Raw genomic sequence first — 16,841 nt, 5'->3', positions numbered from 1 at the left:
TACAGAGTCAAAGACCTCCTAAGTGAAGAGGCAATTGGTGGAAGGTAGGGATATGCAGTCTATCCCCCACTATTCAGTGTGTCTTCTGTCTTGCTCACACCACTGTGTTGATGCATTTCAGATAAAAACCCAAGATCTTGTGCAATTGCACAGTTGAGTCAGTTTTAAATGTGTAGAAGGGTTCCCACTTTCTGAACCCACACATTCTTGTCAAATGCTCTCCCAGGCCAGGGATAGAAGCAATGAGGCACACCCCTCATCTCCTTTCATCTGCTTCACCTTAGCCCCTCAATGGCAAGGTTAAGAGCAACACTTACCCTATTCCAGTTGGCCCTAGTGCCTAACCTTTTGCTTGAGCCTCTTGTATGCATATAGAGTGTGTTTCCTGTGATTGCCTGTTTGCTTTGCCTCTTTAGGTTAGTTTGGACTTGCCCTGGTGCAAGGTAGGTTGTGCTTGACTTGCTTCCTGTGCAAGTCAAGTCTGTGTGGCTTAACCCTTGTGTGAGCCATGCTTAGAACTGTTCGGCCGAACTACGGCAACTCTGATTCTCACGTTCAGGTGAGATACGTAGGCACGAGACGCGATGTCTTGCCGAGTTTGACTAACAACTAACAGCTAATCCTTGCTTGTTTTCGCCCTCGTTGCGATCCTTTCTCTCGCCCTCGTTGCGATCGAGCCTTTTCCTTTCTCTCGCCCTCGTTGCGATCGAGTCCTTTTTCCCTCCGTGGCCGAACTACGGCAACTCTGATTCTCACGTTCAGGTGAGATACGTAGGCACGAGACGCGATGTCTTGCCGAGTTTGACTAACAACTAACAGCTAATCCTTGCTTGTTTTCGCCCTCGTTGCGATCCTTTCTCTCGCCCTCGTTGCGATCGAGCCTTTTCCTTTCTCTCGCCCTCGTTGCGATCGAGTCCTTTTTCCCTCCGTGGCCGAACTACGGCAACTCTGATTCTCATGTTCAGATGAGATACGTAGGCACGAGATGCGATGTCTTGTCGAGTTTGACTAACGACTAACAACTAATCCTTGCTTGCTTTCGCCCTCGTTGCGATCCTTTCTCTCTCCCTCGTTGCGATCGAGCCTTTTCCTTCCTCTCGCCCTCGTTGCGATCGAGCCTTTTCCTTTCTCTCGCCCTCGTTGCGATCGAGCCTTTTCCTTTCTCTCGCCCTCGTTGCGATCGAGCCCTTTGTCCCCTGCCGGCCGAACTACGGCAACTCTGATTCTCACGTTCAGGTGAGATACGTAGGCACGAGACGCGATGTCTTGCCAAGTTTTGACTAACCACTAACACTAACTTTTTTTTCTCTCACCCCTGTGTGATTGAGATCTCTCCTTTCTCTCGCCCTCGTTGCGATCGAGACCTCCCCTTTCTCTTGCCCTCGTTGCAATCGAGACCCTTGCTTCCTGTGCAAGTCGTGTCTAGGATAGGTTGGCCCTTGTGCCATTTAGCTAGAAACCTTAACTTAGGGTTGACTTTTGCATGACAACATCTAGGCTCGAGTCGTAGTCTCCCTAGTGTTGTGTCTCCCTCTGTTATCTGGTTAAGCTAGATCCTTGTCCCTGCGTAGGGGAACTACATCGCCCTGATCTTCACACCAGATGAAGTATGTAGGCAGGAGATTGAGCTGATCTCTCCGGGCGCCTTTTCTTTTCTTTTGTGTGTGCTTGACAGTTGTAGGCTGAGTCCCCGACTCCCTATCTATCCCTTGTGTGTGTTCTGGTTGGAGTCCGACATAAGTCCAGCGATTGGCAGTTGGTTTCCTGTGTGCGTTTTCTGGTTCGGATGCTGATGTAAGTCCAACGATTGGCATTCAGGCTCCATGTTTGCCTTTGCCTTTGTTTGTCTGTGTGCGTGTCAGCCGAGCTACGAATGCTCTCATTCTTCTCTCGTCCGAGAAGATACGTATGCATAGGATGCGATATCCTAGCGAGCATGTGTCGTTTCCCCGGTCCGAACTACTTCGACTCTGATGTCTATGCCTGATAGACTAAGTAGGCCCAGGATACGATATCCTGCCGAGTCAGTTTCAGTCAGTTTTTCTTTTGTCTCTTTTCAGCCAGTGTGTGTGAGTTTGAGCAGTGTTTAGCAACCAATTTTCCCTCCTTTTGTGCGTGGATCCCGTAGAGTACTACGGATGCGTAGGGTGCCTAACACCTTCCCTTCGCATAACCGACTCCCGAACCCATCCTCTTTGGTCGCGAGACCATGTTCTTTCCTAGGTTTACTTCGAGCGTTTCCTTTCCCTCTTTTTGGGATAAATAACGCACGGTGGCGGCTCTGTTGTTTCTTTCTTTTCCCGCCGGTTTTTCGCGCGATGCGACACCTGGCTAAATAACAAGCCAGGTCTTCCAGACTACATGGAGACAAGAGAGTCTATCTCAACTGGTTTATACAACCAAGCAGCAGCACAGCGAGTTCTTAAAGAACTAAAGCGACTATGGTACCTGGAATCAATCAAGCACAGTCAGTATACCAGTCAAACCAACAGTAAACAGCAAATGTTAATATGTACTGTCAAACACAAGTTAATGCACACAAGTGCAAGCCATGAGCTCAAACTCAAGCATCGAACCCTACAACACAAAACAAGTTAGTTTACAACATCAAACAAACTCAATTTACAACTTGCATTGTCCTCCTTAAGGCTTTTGCATCTCAACCTGAAAATCCAAACCAAACATGAGAAACTAGACCACTAGGCCAAGCCTAGGGTCCAAAGGAGATGAAAAAATCAAAACAGCAAGTGAAAATTATCCAAACTCACATTCAAACAATTTAGAAACAAATGCAATTGGTCCCATGCTCATATCAATCACCATTATCATTTTATGCACAAAATAGCATCAAACATGCAATTTGCAACATCAAAAGACCAAACAGAAAGATCTCAATCAAATCCCTATCAAAACAATTCAATTAATTCCACGAAAATTCAAGTCTAAACAGAACATATCCAATGAATAGCATATCAAATTTCAGCTCAATTGGACAAAAGGAAGTAGGTCAATGAAAATCAAGAAGTTCAGACAAGTTCAAGCAAGCCAACACATAGTATCCAAACAAACATTAACTTCCAAAAATCATAAAACAGTGACACAACAGGATAAATGAATGGGATCAAAACCACAATGACCTATAATGTGTCTACAATCCACATGTCAAATTTCACACTCATACAATCAATGATCAGAATTTCACAAATCAAATGGTAACATGGGTCACAAACAATCAACAAAATGACCAAACAGAGGGAAAAATTCCAATCAAATAGGAAATGCCATCAATAAATCCAGAAAAATTCACATGTCATCTCAACATACCAATGCTCAATCATGCAAAAGATTGGCTCAATTCAATATCCCTAAGCAAGGCAAATAAAATCATGAAATTCGTCAAGCTTGGTGTGACACAAATTGTCACACTCAACTTGCACACATCATATCTTGCAAACCATAAATCCAAAATCTACAAACTACACATCAAAATCACCAGAAGAGAGTCAATAACAATCATGTGAAATTTCATTCATTTTGGATAATGCATGATCATTTTAGGAATTAAATGGTGAAGCATACACAAAATGCACACAAGTCAAAGACAATAGGCAAAGTCAACGAAATCACCAGGCACAACTTGGACTACCATGCCTATAAAAAACTAGATGAAATTTGGAGATGGATGCAAAAATTCCCACTCAATTTGGATTAAAATTGGATTAGTTTTGATTTTTTGAAGTTTGATGAAATAATGAAATATTTATTTAAATGGATTAAGTGATTTAATTTGAACGAATGGAAAAATTGTAATTAGTAACAGCCAGGCCAAAACGCGTGCGTTTCAGTAATTCAGTGGCGCATGGTGATTGGTTCGGTTTGGCGCTAAACATGATTTGAAAATGGCAAGGCACAAAAGCGGATCAAACACACGCGTTTTCCAGAATTTCTCAAGAACATCATGAATGTTCATCATCTCCAGAATCCATCATGAACAAATTGCAACGAAAATTAACAAACAAGGTACCGTTGGAACCGTCTAAGCACATACATCACAGATATCATCATGAAATTGTCCAGAGATTCATATACAATGCGAATCGATTGAAAGAAGTTTTGGCATCTAAACTTTAAAACAAGATTTCTCTCTCAATAATTAACCAAAATCAAAACTACAAGCAGCATGATGATCTACACTGAAAGATCTACACAAGCCATATAACAATTCAAGCAATGGAGAATTTCGAACCCTAACCTCTTAGAGATTGCAGTGGTGAATCTGGATGTTTCAAGGTGTGAAAAGCAAAAACAGATGAAGCTTGATGTTCAGGAAGGTGAACGGAACACGTGCCTCAGCTCAAAACACCTCCAGTTGCGAGAATTATGGAATTGCCATTGTTGTGCTTGCTTCCAACAGTCCACATTCATCAAGCTTTGGCCACGAGTTTTACAAAACAGTTCATCAACAACACTTGCAGAGCATGGATCCAAGAAGAATCAACAAGTTTGATGAAGAATTGTGATGAAATTGATGAAAAAAAGTGTGTAGCAATTTTGAGAATTTGAGAGGTTTTGGAGGGAAAAACTGTTATGATCTTGAGAAGTGTGAAGTGATTTGCATTTCTGTTATGATTAACAACTTATACTCCCTCCTTAATCCACTTTGTTAATCATCATTAGCAAAAATTGGCTTGATTAGTGTAATTGCACTTTAAGTGCAAGGGCAAAAATGACCTTTCCAAATTAAGCACTATGACAGCAAATGACAGCTCAAACATGTCATATTTGGCATTTGGAGTGTGTTGGAATTGGTCTTGTGTGAAAAATCCAAGTAATGCTCAAATTCACTATCTCACACCAAAAATGCTAAATAGTCCACTTGAAATTTGACTTTTTGCCTTGACCATTTTTGATGAAATTGGACCATGCCTCATGAAAGATCATAGGAAATGTGGTTTGCTCAAAGAAAAATCACCCAAATTGGCCATTCCATGTGAAAGTTATGCCACTTTGAATTTAGGCATTTTTGGAAAATGATTGGACCATAACTTGTCAACCATTCATGAGAAATTCAAGTTCTTGGACTTTTTAGAAAGGTGAGAGCAAGATCTACCACTTTCATGTTGAACAAAATTTCATTTGAAGCATTTTTGGACACGTAATTTTGTGGTGAAAAACTTTCCATTTTTGGAAACTTTCATTACAAGTCACTTTCTATTTTTGGCAATTTTTCTCCTGACTTTAATTTCTTCATTCTTGATGTTTGAAATGTCAAATGAAACTTGTTTAGACATGAATGAAGTGTATCCAACTCTCTCCCACCTCCAAATCCATAAAATCAAGCACAGTTGACCACAGTTGACTTTTTCAATTGATAGATGAATTTGGTTGTGCACTGATCAAATTGAGCCCCAATCTTCTGATGAAATGGCTCAATGATGAACCCCTAGCCTCCATAAGCTCAATATAATCACATGATGATCCCCATATCCATTATAGACCCCATCTCCTTGCCATGCCCTGATTGGCCCAATGCAGATGATTAGGGTTGACCAGTGGTCAAAACCCTAATTCCAAAGTATCTGATCAATCTCCTGAATCTTCTGGCTGATAACAAGACCATGATGATGATGATGTATCATTGCACCTAAGATGAAGATCAATCTCCTTGACAACCAAGAAACCCTGATTTGAATCACACATCCTCAGATGATTAGTGATCCAATCAATTCAATGAAAACCCTCAGGCTTGAATCTCAACCTCTTGATCTTCTGACCAAGACTTGGAGGATGACTTGCTCAATGTGGCCACATGTTATGCAAATATGCAATGCCTAATGACCTACAAATAATATGCAAAAAATGCAAAGCTAGTCCCAAGAGAGGAGGGCAAATTTTGAGGTGTTACACCCAGGACACGAAAATGTCATGTGATCTGACAAAACCTCCTGTGATAATGATTATGTGTATAATTACCCCTTTTCCCTTATATCTATATTGAACACAAGGTATAGACCGTGTCATCCTTATCCAATTCAATATTGGGCCCATAGACATTTATCCTGTTACGCAGGATGGGCAAATTCCATCTAGGACACTCATGTCCCTCAGCATGCTTTGTGGAGTACCCATCAACTGTCTTTATGGTTATCCAGTTACGGACAACGTTGGATCAGCAATAAAGCACTCGACTCTACATCTAGGGTCCATAATGGTTTCAGGTCGAAGAGTGGTATACACTATTATCACCATGAGAATAACTTATGACACTTTGCATAACTTTCTATATAGTATTCTCATAGCGGGTCAATCCGGTATAAATATTACTCTTAATATTCATACCTATGTTTAAGACTTGATAACTCTTTATCCATGACCCATGAGGTGTGATCATCAGTCTACAAACATAATAGTCTTAATGCTTCAATGTTATCCCACTTCACAATAAAGCTCGACTACGGATACTTTAAGAATAGTGTCCTTATGCTTAATGTGATCTCATGATCAAGTCACACTTGATACATTAAACGGACTATCTATTCCAGGGACTTTATTAATCAACCATAATAAAGAAATTGCCTTTTATTATTAATAAATAATTCGATATAAGTACCAAAATTATTGGCCTCTAGGGCTTACACCAACACCCAATATACCTGTGATGCGTCTTGATAGGCCAGCTCATGTGTTTGCTGTTGAAGAGATCAAAGACGAGAAGTCGTGATATCACGACATCAAGTGTTTCCTCCAAAGTCAGATTTACCCGCTTGGGGCATCTTTGAAAGATAAGAAGACTTTGAGAAGATTAGCCGGTAATTTCTACTTGAATGGTGATGTACTGTACAAGAGAAACTTCGACATGGTTTTGCTCAGATGCGTGGATAGACACGAAGTAGACTTGTTGATGTCCGAAGTGCATGAAGGTTCCTTTGGTACTCATTCCAATGGACATGCAATGGCGAAGAAGATGTTGCGAGCAGGTTACTATTGGCTGACAACGGAATCTGACTGTTGTAAATTTGTGAAGAAGTGCCACAAGTGTCAAATTTATGCTGATAAGATTCATCTTCCTCCGACACTTTTGAATGTTATCTCTTCCCCATGGCCCTTCTCCATGTGGGGAATTGATATGATTGGGATGATTGAGCCCAAAGCTTCAAACGGACATCGTTTCATTTTAGTGGCCATTGATTACTTCACAAAATGGGTTGAAGCGGCATCATATGCAAATGTAACCAAGCAAGTTGTTTTAAGGTTTATCAAGAATCAGATCATATGTCGTTATGGTGTGCCAAGTAAGACCATTACTGATAATGGATCGAACTTAAGTAACAATATGGTGGAAGCTCTTTGGAAAGACTTCAAGATTTCACATCATAATTCTTCTCCCTACAGACCCAAGATGAATTGGGTTGTTGAAGTTGCGAATAAGAACATCAAGAAGATTATTCAGAAGATGGTTGTCATGTATAAGGATTGGCATGAGATGCTCCCGTTTGCTTTACATAGGTATCGTACATCCGTCCGCACTTCAACAGGGGCAACCCCTTTCTCTCTCGTGTATGGTATGGAAGTAGTGCTCCCCGTAGAGGTTGAGATTCCTTCGTTACGGGTGCTCATGGAAGCCAAGTTGATTGAAGCTAAATGGTGTTAGACCAGGTTTGACCAATTGAATTTGATAGAAGAGAAGAGGTTAACTGCCATGTGTCATGGTGAGTTATATCAATAGAGGATGAAGAAAGCTTTTGATAAGAAGGTCAAACCTCAATTGTTCAGAGAAGGTGACCTTGTGCTCAAGAAGATTTTATCGTTCAAACCAGATTCCAGAGGAAAATGGACTCCCAATTATGAGGGCACATATGTTGTTAAGAGAGCTTTTTCAGGCGGTGCATTGATTCTTAAAACTATGGATGGTGAAGAGTTCACTCGTCCTGTGAACGCAGATGCAGTCAAGAAATACTTCGCCTAAAAAAGAAAAAGAACAGCTCGCTAAATTGAAAACCGAAAAGGGCGACTTAGGAAAAAATGAGCGTCTCGGTGGATTGAAAACCCGAAAGGGCGATCCAGGCAAAAATTAGAGACATAAAAACAGAAAATAAATTTCCTGATAAGTTGAGTACCCCACCTTGGGGCAACTTATGCAAAAATTAGGGATTATGGCAAGTAACTGCATCTTGCTGATCTTTAGTGATTTTGAAGACTTGTTTGAGCACAAGGGTTGACATTGGTTCATCTCCAACATCGGTCAAGAGCATAGTGGATGCCAAGATTTGGTAGAAGGATTAAGGATCATTTGTATTCAATGTACCCATTTTCCATGTAAATTACCATTTTTCAACTTTGTAAAATCTATGGAGTCTTGTCATTTACAGACTACCATTCTATTAAATAAAGTTGAGCTTTTACCCAATTGTTTCTACTCTTATTTACTTCAGCCAATAGTTTTAAATTTTATTATGATCATTTTGAAATTAAAATCAAAATCAAGTTTTTAAAATATAAAAGCAAGAACTTTTCCAAAGCAAGCAACGGGAATATCAACTGCATTCCAATAAAAAGCAAGTCCTTAAGTATGAAGCATCTGAGGTTCCCCAAGCAGTTAACTCTTCGGGTATCCCTAGACGTTTGTGTTGATTCAGACCCTTGGCGGAGTGTTTGATCCCCAGTGGAGTTCCTTTCTTTATCCCCAACTGAGTTGGTTGCGGCGTTTCCTTGTCCCCATCAGAGTTTCGGCCTTCCCAGAGGAGTTCGTTGTTTCCTCAGCAGATAGATGGTCATCAGAGATGCTTGATTTTCCCTAGTAGATCGCCTCGGTGTCCCCACCGATCGTCGTATCTTTGCTCCCAGTCAGGATTTCCTCCTGGTTCTTGAGCAGCTTTTGATTTGTTCCCCAGTAGGGTTGTCTCCCATTTTTATGGTGTTGGCCTAAAATTCCAGATAGATTGGATTGTTTTTTTTCCTCAGCAGATCTCTTTCCCCAGCCAGGGTTGAGCCTTTGGGATGATGATCTCTCTGTTCTCCAGCAGTTTGTCTCCATGATGTTGGTGGATCGACCGAGGATTGTACCAATGGTTCAATTTCTTTGCGACACTTTTGTATCCTTTATGATCGTTTTGTCAACATAATCACCATACATATATATGCATATACATTCATATAAATTCATGATTTGCATATCCTGCATCTTCATATTTGATTTGAGATTCTCATTCTCTGTTATGGCGGTACATTATCCCCATACTAAATCCGGTGTCTGTCCTCCTTCAAATATAGAGTGTCAGCCCCTAAGCAGAAAAGACTTTAACCTTACTTTGTTTCCCCACTGAGTTTGTTTTGCTTGGAAATTCATTTTGTCTAAACCCTAATTTGAAAGTCAACTTCCCAAGGCCATAACTTGCTCAATTTTTATGATATGAAAGATTTCCAAGTTGCACAATCAAATCCAATGTGTCTACTTCAACTTTGATGTTTGGAGTGGGAGATAATTCAACTTATTTGAACATGTGATATGAGGCTACATTATAGGTCACTTTTGACCTATACCATTCATCAAGTGGTTTTGCCAAACTTCAAAAATGCATAACTCTATCATTTCAAATCCAAATGATATGAAATTAGTGACCATTTTGAAGGTCTTTGAGAGAGATACAACTTTGATGAAGACACGTTTCTCATGTGAAGCTCCCATAAAAAGTTAAGCAAGGTGGAATATTGAGACATATGGCTTGACACTTAGAAAATTTTTGATGTCAAATTTTTCCAAACTTCCACCTCAAATATCTCCAAGTTACAAGCTCCAAATGAAAAAGTGTCCAACATAAAACTTGTTCCTCTTGATCTCACCTTTCCAAAGACCTAAAATTCATGCACTTTGGATGAGAAATGCATAGGTTGCGCATGGCTTAAACATGTTGGTATCATGTGTCATGGATCAAACTTCAAACAACAACGCACACTTGCCTTGCAATCCAATCCATCTCCAATGCATCTGAACTTCATTTTGGAATTTCAAACAATCATTTCATGGGCCTATGCGCGCCCATGCACCATGCTTTCATCATTTGCCAATTTTGGAAAGTAAAAGTGAATGTGCAAATATCATCCAATTCCCCTATAAATACAGTTGCTTATGCTCAGAATTATCACACACACGGCGCCAGCTTTGAATCCCCATAGAAAACCCTTCATACTAAGAGGATAAACCTGAAAAATTCAGTTGAACTTGAGCTTGAATCTCCACTATTTTGGAATTCAATTCTCCAGAAGTCCATTGATTCTAAGCCTTTCCTTTCCACTTCTGCAAGAAATTGAAGTGAAGCAAAGCACGATTCAGATCAAGATCTAGCAAGCTCAGACCTCCATTGAAGGTAATTTGCAGAAAATTTGAACTCTACGATTCTCCTTGTTTCTTGCTCAATTCTCTTGACTATTGTGTTGGATGAAGTCCTACTAATGTAGGCAAGGTATTTGAGTTGCTTTGAGGTCAAATCGAAGCAACTCAGATCATGAACCTCATTTTTCAATTCCACATATCTCTCAATATAGTTGGAATTGGAAGAAATGGAGGTGATATTCGTGCTTAGTGATGTTTTCTCTTTAAAATCATGTCCATGTTTGAAATTTTGGTGATGGTTCATGATGACCAGTCTGGCGAAACTCGCCGGAGAAGACAACCGGAGCTCTGGCTCCGGTGATGAGTTGTCTTTGGTCTAAACCGTGTGATCCATTTCTCATGTTATAATCTCAGCCATTCCTTTTGATTAACATGTTTGCAGCGCAGTTGACTCACGTGTTGGTGGAACGCGCCCTGTGGATCATCAGATTTGCCACCTCAATTAATGAGGGAGATCTGATGGTCCACGTATTTTAGCATTTTTTTATTTTTCATTTAATTCCATTTTCTTCAATAATTCATAATAAATTTAATATTGATTCAAAAAATATGAGACTTTCACCAAAAAAATTCAAATATTTTTCTCTTTCATATTCTGAATTAAAATTATTTTTTGGATCATTATTAATATTTTTCATGAATTAATTGATTTTTCATTCGTTTTTAATTGTTTAAATATATTTTTAAGTGTCCAAAAATTATGAAATTTTTTATCTAAGGTCCTTTGACCTTATTTGACCTATGATAAGTCACATGGCCATTTATTTGGTGCTTTGATGTGATTTTAGGATTTGGACAAAACATATTTGAATTTAATATATTATTTTAATATTTTTCATTGAATAAATGCTATTTTAATTGGGTTGACCATTTATATTGACTTATTCGGGTTTCTCATTTGATGTTGGGCCTTGGTCAAGGTTGATTTGACTTTGACGAAATGTACATTCCATCTCCGAAAATGAATGAATAATATTAATTTGGTAAAAGTCCTCCTTTGACCAATTTGTAATCGCATTCATCCCTTTCCCTCTTCATCTAATTCCCCTTCTTCATCCATTCATTTTCAATTGGCCAATGACATCTCAAGGTCCTAATGCTAGTTGATTGAAAGATTAACATGAATATGGATGAGATTAAGTCACACTCTTTGCATATTTTTGTGTATGGTATGTTTAATGAGTATAGTTATTAATACTATATCTCCAACATGCATTAACACCAAAAGTTAATTGCCCGACCTCAAATAGTTGTGACTTCTACATAAGTCCAATTAAGATTGCTTAACATAGCGCTAAATTTGTGACATAAAAGGCATAAGCATTCTAGTTAGTGAGATTGTAAGTCTCCCCTCTTCCATGGTATTGTGTGGAAACTTGGCCTTCTTTCCTTCTTTTGAAAGATGTTTTGGTTCAAGGATCTATGATTGTGGCAAGTGAGTTGAGTGTTCTCAAAAGAATGTCTTGAAATAAAATAAAATAAAAAGAAAAACAAAACTAACTATTAACTTACTAACTATTAACTTTTACTTTCAAGCTTTTATTTTTAATGCAATTTACTTTTATTGTTTTATTATCATTTTTCATTGTACATATCATTCTAATTGTTTATGTTTATGCAATTTTCACTATGTCCACTTGGACCATATTGTGTGATATACTTTGCTGCTTTGTTTGTTTGACTGGTCTTTGACCATTAATGCACATAATAATAACAAAACCCTAAATGACTTTTGAGTGGACTGTTGTTTTGATCTTGCCCCAATTGGACTTAGAACTTAGGCAACATTTCTTTGCTAAATGGACTTGGCCAATGCCAATTTGTTGAATAACCAAGAGCTTGCAAGTTTGAATTCATCTGATACATCATTCTAGACCTCTCCAGATTCATCTGCAACATTGGTCATTTTTAAGTTGTTATGTTGAACCTGTGACTTGTGGAATTCATCCGTTACATGGGCTATTTTGAAGAAGATCATTGAAGTGGATAAGCTTGGATATGGACATTTTTATTTGATGCCTTTCCTCTTCAAGACTGATATAACTGTGCATTTGTGTGTTGCTTGATTCTAAAAAGTCAAAGGGAATTCTGGGTTTCTATTGACATACTTGTCTATTAGATTGCTCCCATTTGGTCAGATCTTTTCAACTTTAAAGTTTTAAATTTTTGTGCATAGGGTAGTCTCTTCATCTTCTCCCCATTTCTTTAATTTCAAAATCTCTCCCTCCATTTTCAAAACCTTCTTTGTGTGAACTACTTTTATTCTAAACTTTGACCACTTTCAAAAAGATAGAAACTTTGGCCTTATGCCATTACATTTTTAAACTTCATTTTTTTAAATCAAACTTGTGAATAGACTTAACTATATTTGAATTAAACTTTCAAAAAAGCCAAAAAAGAATTAACTCATTCAAACCATTTTAGGCCCTTGTGCCTTTTAAACTTAATTTTTGTTAAAACCAACATACTCACTTTAAAATTTCTAGCACGAACTACGAGATTTTGATCCCTCATTTTTATGTTGGTACGTAAGCACAAGACCGAAGAACTTGTCACACACAAAAATATAATTAATCAATTCTTTTCTCATCCCCCCGTTCTATTTTTTTTGTAAACATCACTTTATACCAAGTATATATGCATACAAAAAGGGCTCCCTAGGAGTACCTAGGACACTTTGGGTGCTAACACCTTCTCTCTGTGTAACCAACCCCCTTACCTGCGATCTCTGACTTTTATTAGTTTTTATTTGAAAACTTCTTACTAATTGGGTTTTGTTCGTACTTATTCCCTTTTCCCTTGGAAACAATAAAAGCGCGGTGGCGGCTCTTGTTAATTGATCTCTAGCTTGTCAATAGCTTGATGATCATGAATTTCGCGCTACACCTGGGAAGCACTCAAGGATCAGAGGAAGATTCCCAACAGTCTCTATCTGTTCTCCAAGATTGACCCTCCAGAAGTGGTAGCTTACTATCTACAAGATCTTACAAACCAAGGGGTGGACATTTCTGAGTTCTCAGTTGACTGGCTACCTGAGAATCCACTAAATTTCATGAAGATGATGCGAGATCCCTCTGAGAAGTCCAAGAAGGCGAAGAAGGCAAAGCTGGAAGAAACTTCTGGGTCAAGACCTCCAGTCCCTCTGGCTGACTCTCCAAGTAAGTCTATACCTCCTTCCCGCTCTGTAAAACTTAAGCTTATTACTTCTTCTCTTCCCCAAACAACTCCTATCTACACCTCATCCGAAATACCCCCCTCAACCACCAGAACCTCTAACCCACTATCTCTCAAATTTAACCTTGCAACCACTACATTACCCGTTTCTGAAGCAGAGATGTTGAATGAAACTACCTCACCATCATCATCCTCACCTTCATCCCCACCATACTATATTCTCTCATCTGACAACGAACCTTCTGATCAACATCAAACACCACCATTTGCACAACCTAATCCACCTCCTGAACAACCAATACCCTCACCATCTGAACCTTAACCAAATCCTCAACCCGAACAAACAACACCATCTCCCTCTGATATTCCCCCACCAAAAACCTCTGTTGCCGTCATCACTCCTACTCAAAAACCAGATGACACCAACCAAACTCCACCACCCTCCCCAGCCTCTAACTCTGAACTAGAAATTGCCTTCCCCGCCTTAGAAGAAGCAATAACAGTTTTTGCAGAGTCTTCCGTGGAGAAGATCAAGTCTTTGTCTATCAACTCTGGCATCAGTGATGATCCCTCTTCTATGAGGATCCACTGGAACAGAGTGATCAGATGGATGACCTCTGAAGCCTTCAAACTGAAAGGCCAATCTAAACAAGTCTGCAACGACATTATCAGAGATGTTGGTATAAGGCTCCAAGCTTGCTTGGCCAGAGAGGTTGAGGAAAAGGCCAGGAAGGAAGCAGAAGAGAAAGCTCGCCTAGAAGAAGGGCAGAGGATCAGAGAAGCTGAAGAAAAGGCTGTTGCTGAGGTTGAGGAAAAAGCAAAAGTCGACACTGAAGAAGCGGCACGCATTGCTGTAGAGGAAGCTGCCAAGGCCAGGGCTGATGCTTTGACTTAGGGGGAGAAATCTACCTTTGGTTTTGCCCCTCTGGTCTTGAAGACTCTGGAGGAATTCCAAAAGGAACAACAAGTGGTACGAGCTAGGTTGGATCACCAGGATTCTATCAACACCAACATTCAGAACCAGCTGACTCAGCTGCTCTAAAGGATGCCTCCTCCCCAAATCCTTAGGCACTTAGGCTCTTTGTTTGTTTTTTTTTCTTCTGATGTTTCTTTCTGCTTTCTGATCTATGCTCTCATTGCTACCTATCTGTACCTATTTTTCTTTGTTATATGAATATCTGGTTCTTGCCTATTTTTTTTCTCTAAGTCTTTTTGATTCTGACAAAAAGGGGGAGAACTAAAACAACTCTGATGAAAACATATCTAAAAGATCTCAAGGCATTGCGAACATTAATAAATCCTAAATGACTTATGACAACAAAAGTTTTGCAGGAAAATAGCTAAGGTACAAAACCAACTCCACACAAGGAAGGTCCGGTAAGAACTTCTGTTAAATCTGATGGTCTAACTAAAGGGGAGTTCATTCCCTTTATCTGGTTCTGAGATATTACGTACTGTTTCATCATTATTCTGACTTGTTTTGTCATCATCAAAAAGGGGTAGATTGTAAGAACAAACGTAGTTCTACAATGTATCTCTAAGATTTTGATGATAACAAAGGATGAAACAAAAATGGTACCTAACAAAAAATTTCTAAGTGTGCAGGACTCTGATCAAAACAATCATATATACAATCATCAGATACAGAATCATGCGCTAAGATACTACTCAGAAGTCACGTAACCATAAGGCTCTGACTCTAATCCAACACAAGCGCTAGTAAAACTAAAGAAGTCAGAAACTCTGATAGAAAATAATGAATCCATAATCTGAAGACGCACACTTTGAAGAAGTCAAATAAAGAGAAACTCTGATAAAGTCGGATACAAGGCGAACATTGTTAAATAAAGACTCTGACTACAGGATTCGCTGACTCAAGAAAAACTGAACGTTGAAGAAAATTGCTTATGGAAAGAAACTATTTTTAGAAAGAAGTCATTGTGCTCCATACTGCTTTTGAAAGAACAAGGAGAGTAATGACATTAATCATTCTTCAATGACCAAGATTCGGTCATTAACATCATCCAACGGTCCTCTCATTCTCCTATAAAAAAGGATGGAACGCTTCACAAGAAAGACACCTGAGATACACGAGAATACATTTCTTCCATTACTTTATTTCACTCTCTCATGAGCTGCTATTCTAACGTGAGAACATTTCTTTCTCTTATATTATGTAATATTTGCTTATTGTTAGAAGCACTGTTCATTAGTAATCATATCATTGATAAGATATTTCCTTAAGTGACTCTGTGAAGTCTGAATACTTGAGAGGGTTAAGGGATTATTTCTCTTAGACGGTTGTTTGTGCAATCTTTCAAGATTAGTGGATTTAGTCCTTTTTGAAGGCGAAATCACCTTGGTCGGGGGGACTGGAGTAGCTTTGAATTTCAAGCGAACCAATATAAAATTATGTGTTGAATTCCTTATGTTGTTCATATCCTTGGATAAATTTAGAGTAGTAACCATACGTCTCCAATTCATTGGAAGACTTCAGATTATCTTCTTGACATGATCTGATGTAGTGATCCTTTGTCCAGTACCTTGAGTCCTGCATCTAAGGTTTGGAACCTTGAGAACATTACCTCAATAACTTCATCATCTTCCATTCTGATCATCACTCATTCTGGTCATCGCTTATTTATGGTAATTCTTGAAAGCATGCTTCTGATCATCACTCATTATGCTTCTTGGAATAGAGATACCACAAGCAGAGATGAGTGGTTCATAACCATTTATGACAATGTCCCATAGATAAGCGTCGTATCCTAGGAAGAAGCTTTCAATTCTGTCCTTCCAGTAGTCAAAATTTTCTCCATCAAAAACTGGAGGTTTAGTGTTGTATCTATCTCTTTCATTTGTCTTAGCCATGATGTTTTTCTCACACTGGATCTCTCTACACTGTTAAGTGTTTGATTCAAAAATCAATAACAAAGCCGAAGCTCTGATACCAATTGAAGGTGGAGAAAAACAAGAAAGGGGGTTTGAATTGTCTTCACAATAATTAAAAACTTTTACAACTCTAGACACACGAAAGTAAATTCTAACAACCCAAGAAATTTATCCTGGTTCGCTTGAAAATCAAAGGTACTCCAGTCCACCCGGCCAAGGTGATTTCACCTTTAATAAGGACTTAATCCAATAATCTTAATAGATTACAAAAACGTCTAAGAGTTCAAAAATCTCTTAGCCCTCTCAAGTCTACAGACTTCAACAAGTCACTTGAGGAAAATCAACAACTTTAAAGAAATACAAGTGTTTTCCTTAGTGCTTCTAG

At 39.0% G+C, this 16,841-nt stretch overlaps 1 protein-coding gene across 1 annotated transcript; it reads left to right on the top strand.

The window, feature by feature from the left end:
• The first annotated feature begins 13,451 nt into the window (after positions 1–13,451).
• Positions 13,452–13,886, top strand: LOC127081278 (extensin-like). Its single transcript, XM_051021551.1, has one exon. The coding sequence runs from the start codon at positions 13,452–13,454 to the stop codon at positions 13,884–13,886; it is 435 nt and encodes a 144-aa protein (XP_050877508.1).
• Positions 13,887–16,841: the final 2,955 nt, after the last annotated feature.

This window comes from Lathyrus oleraceus, chromosome 5, assembly GCF_024323335.1.
Source record: "Lathyrus oleraceus cultivar Zhongwan6 chromosome 5, CAAS_Psat_ZW6_1.0, whole genome shotgun sequence".
In the NCBI taxonomy this organism is placed as follows: domain Eukaryota; kingdom Viridiplantae; phylum Streptophyta; class Magnoliopsida; order Fabales; family Fabaceae; genus Lathyrus; species Lathyrus oleraceus.
This window is presented reverse-complemented; position numbering and strand designations above follow the sequence as displayed.

What these genes read in the sequence shown, in the direction of transcription:
- LOC127081278 (XM_051021551.1), top strand. Translation starts at nt 13,452, where the DNA reads ATGCGAGATCCCTCTGAGAAGTCCAAGAAGGCGAAGAAGGCAAAGCTG.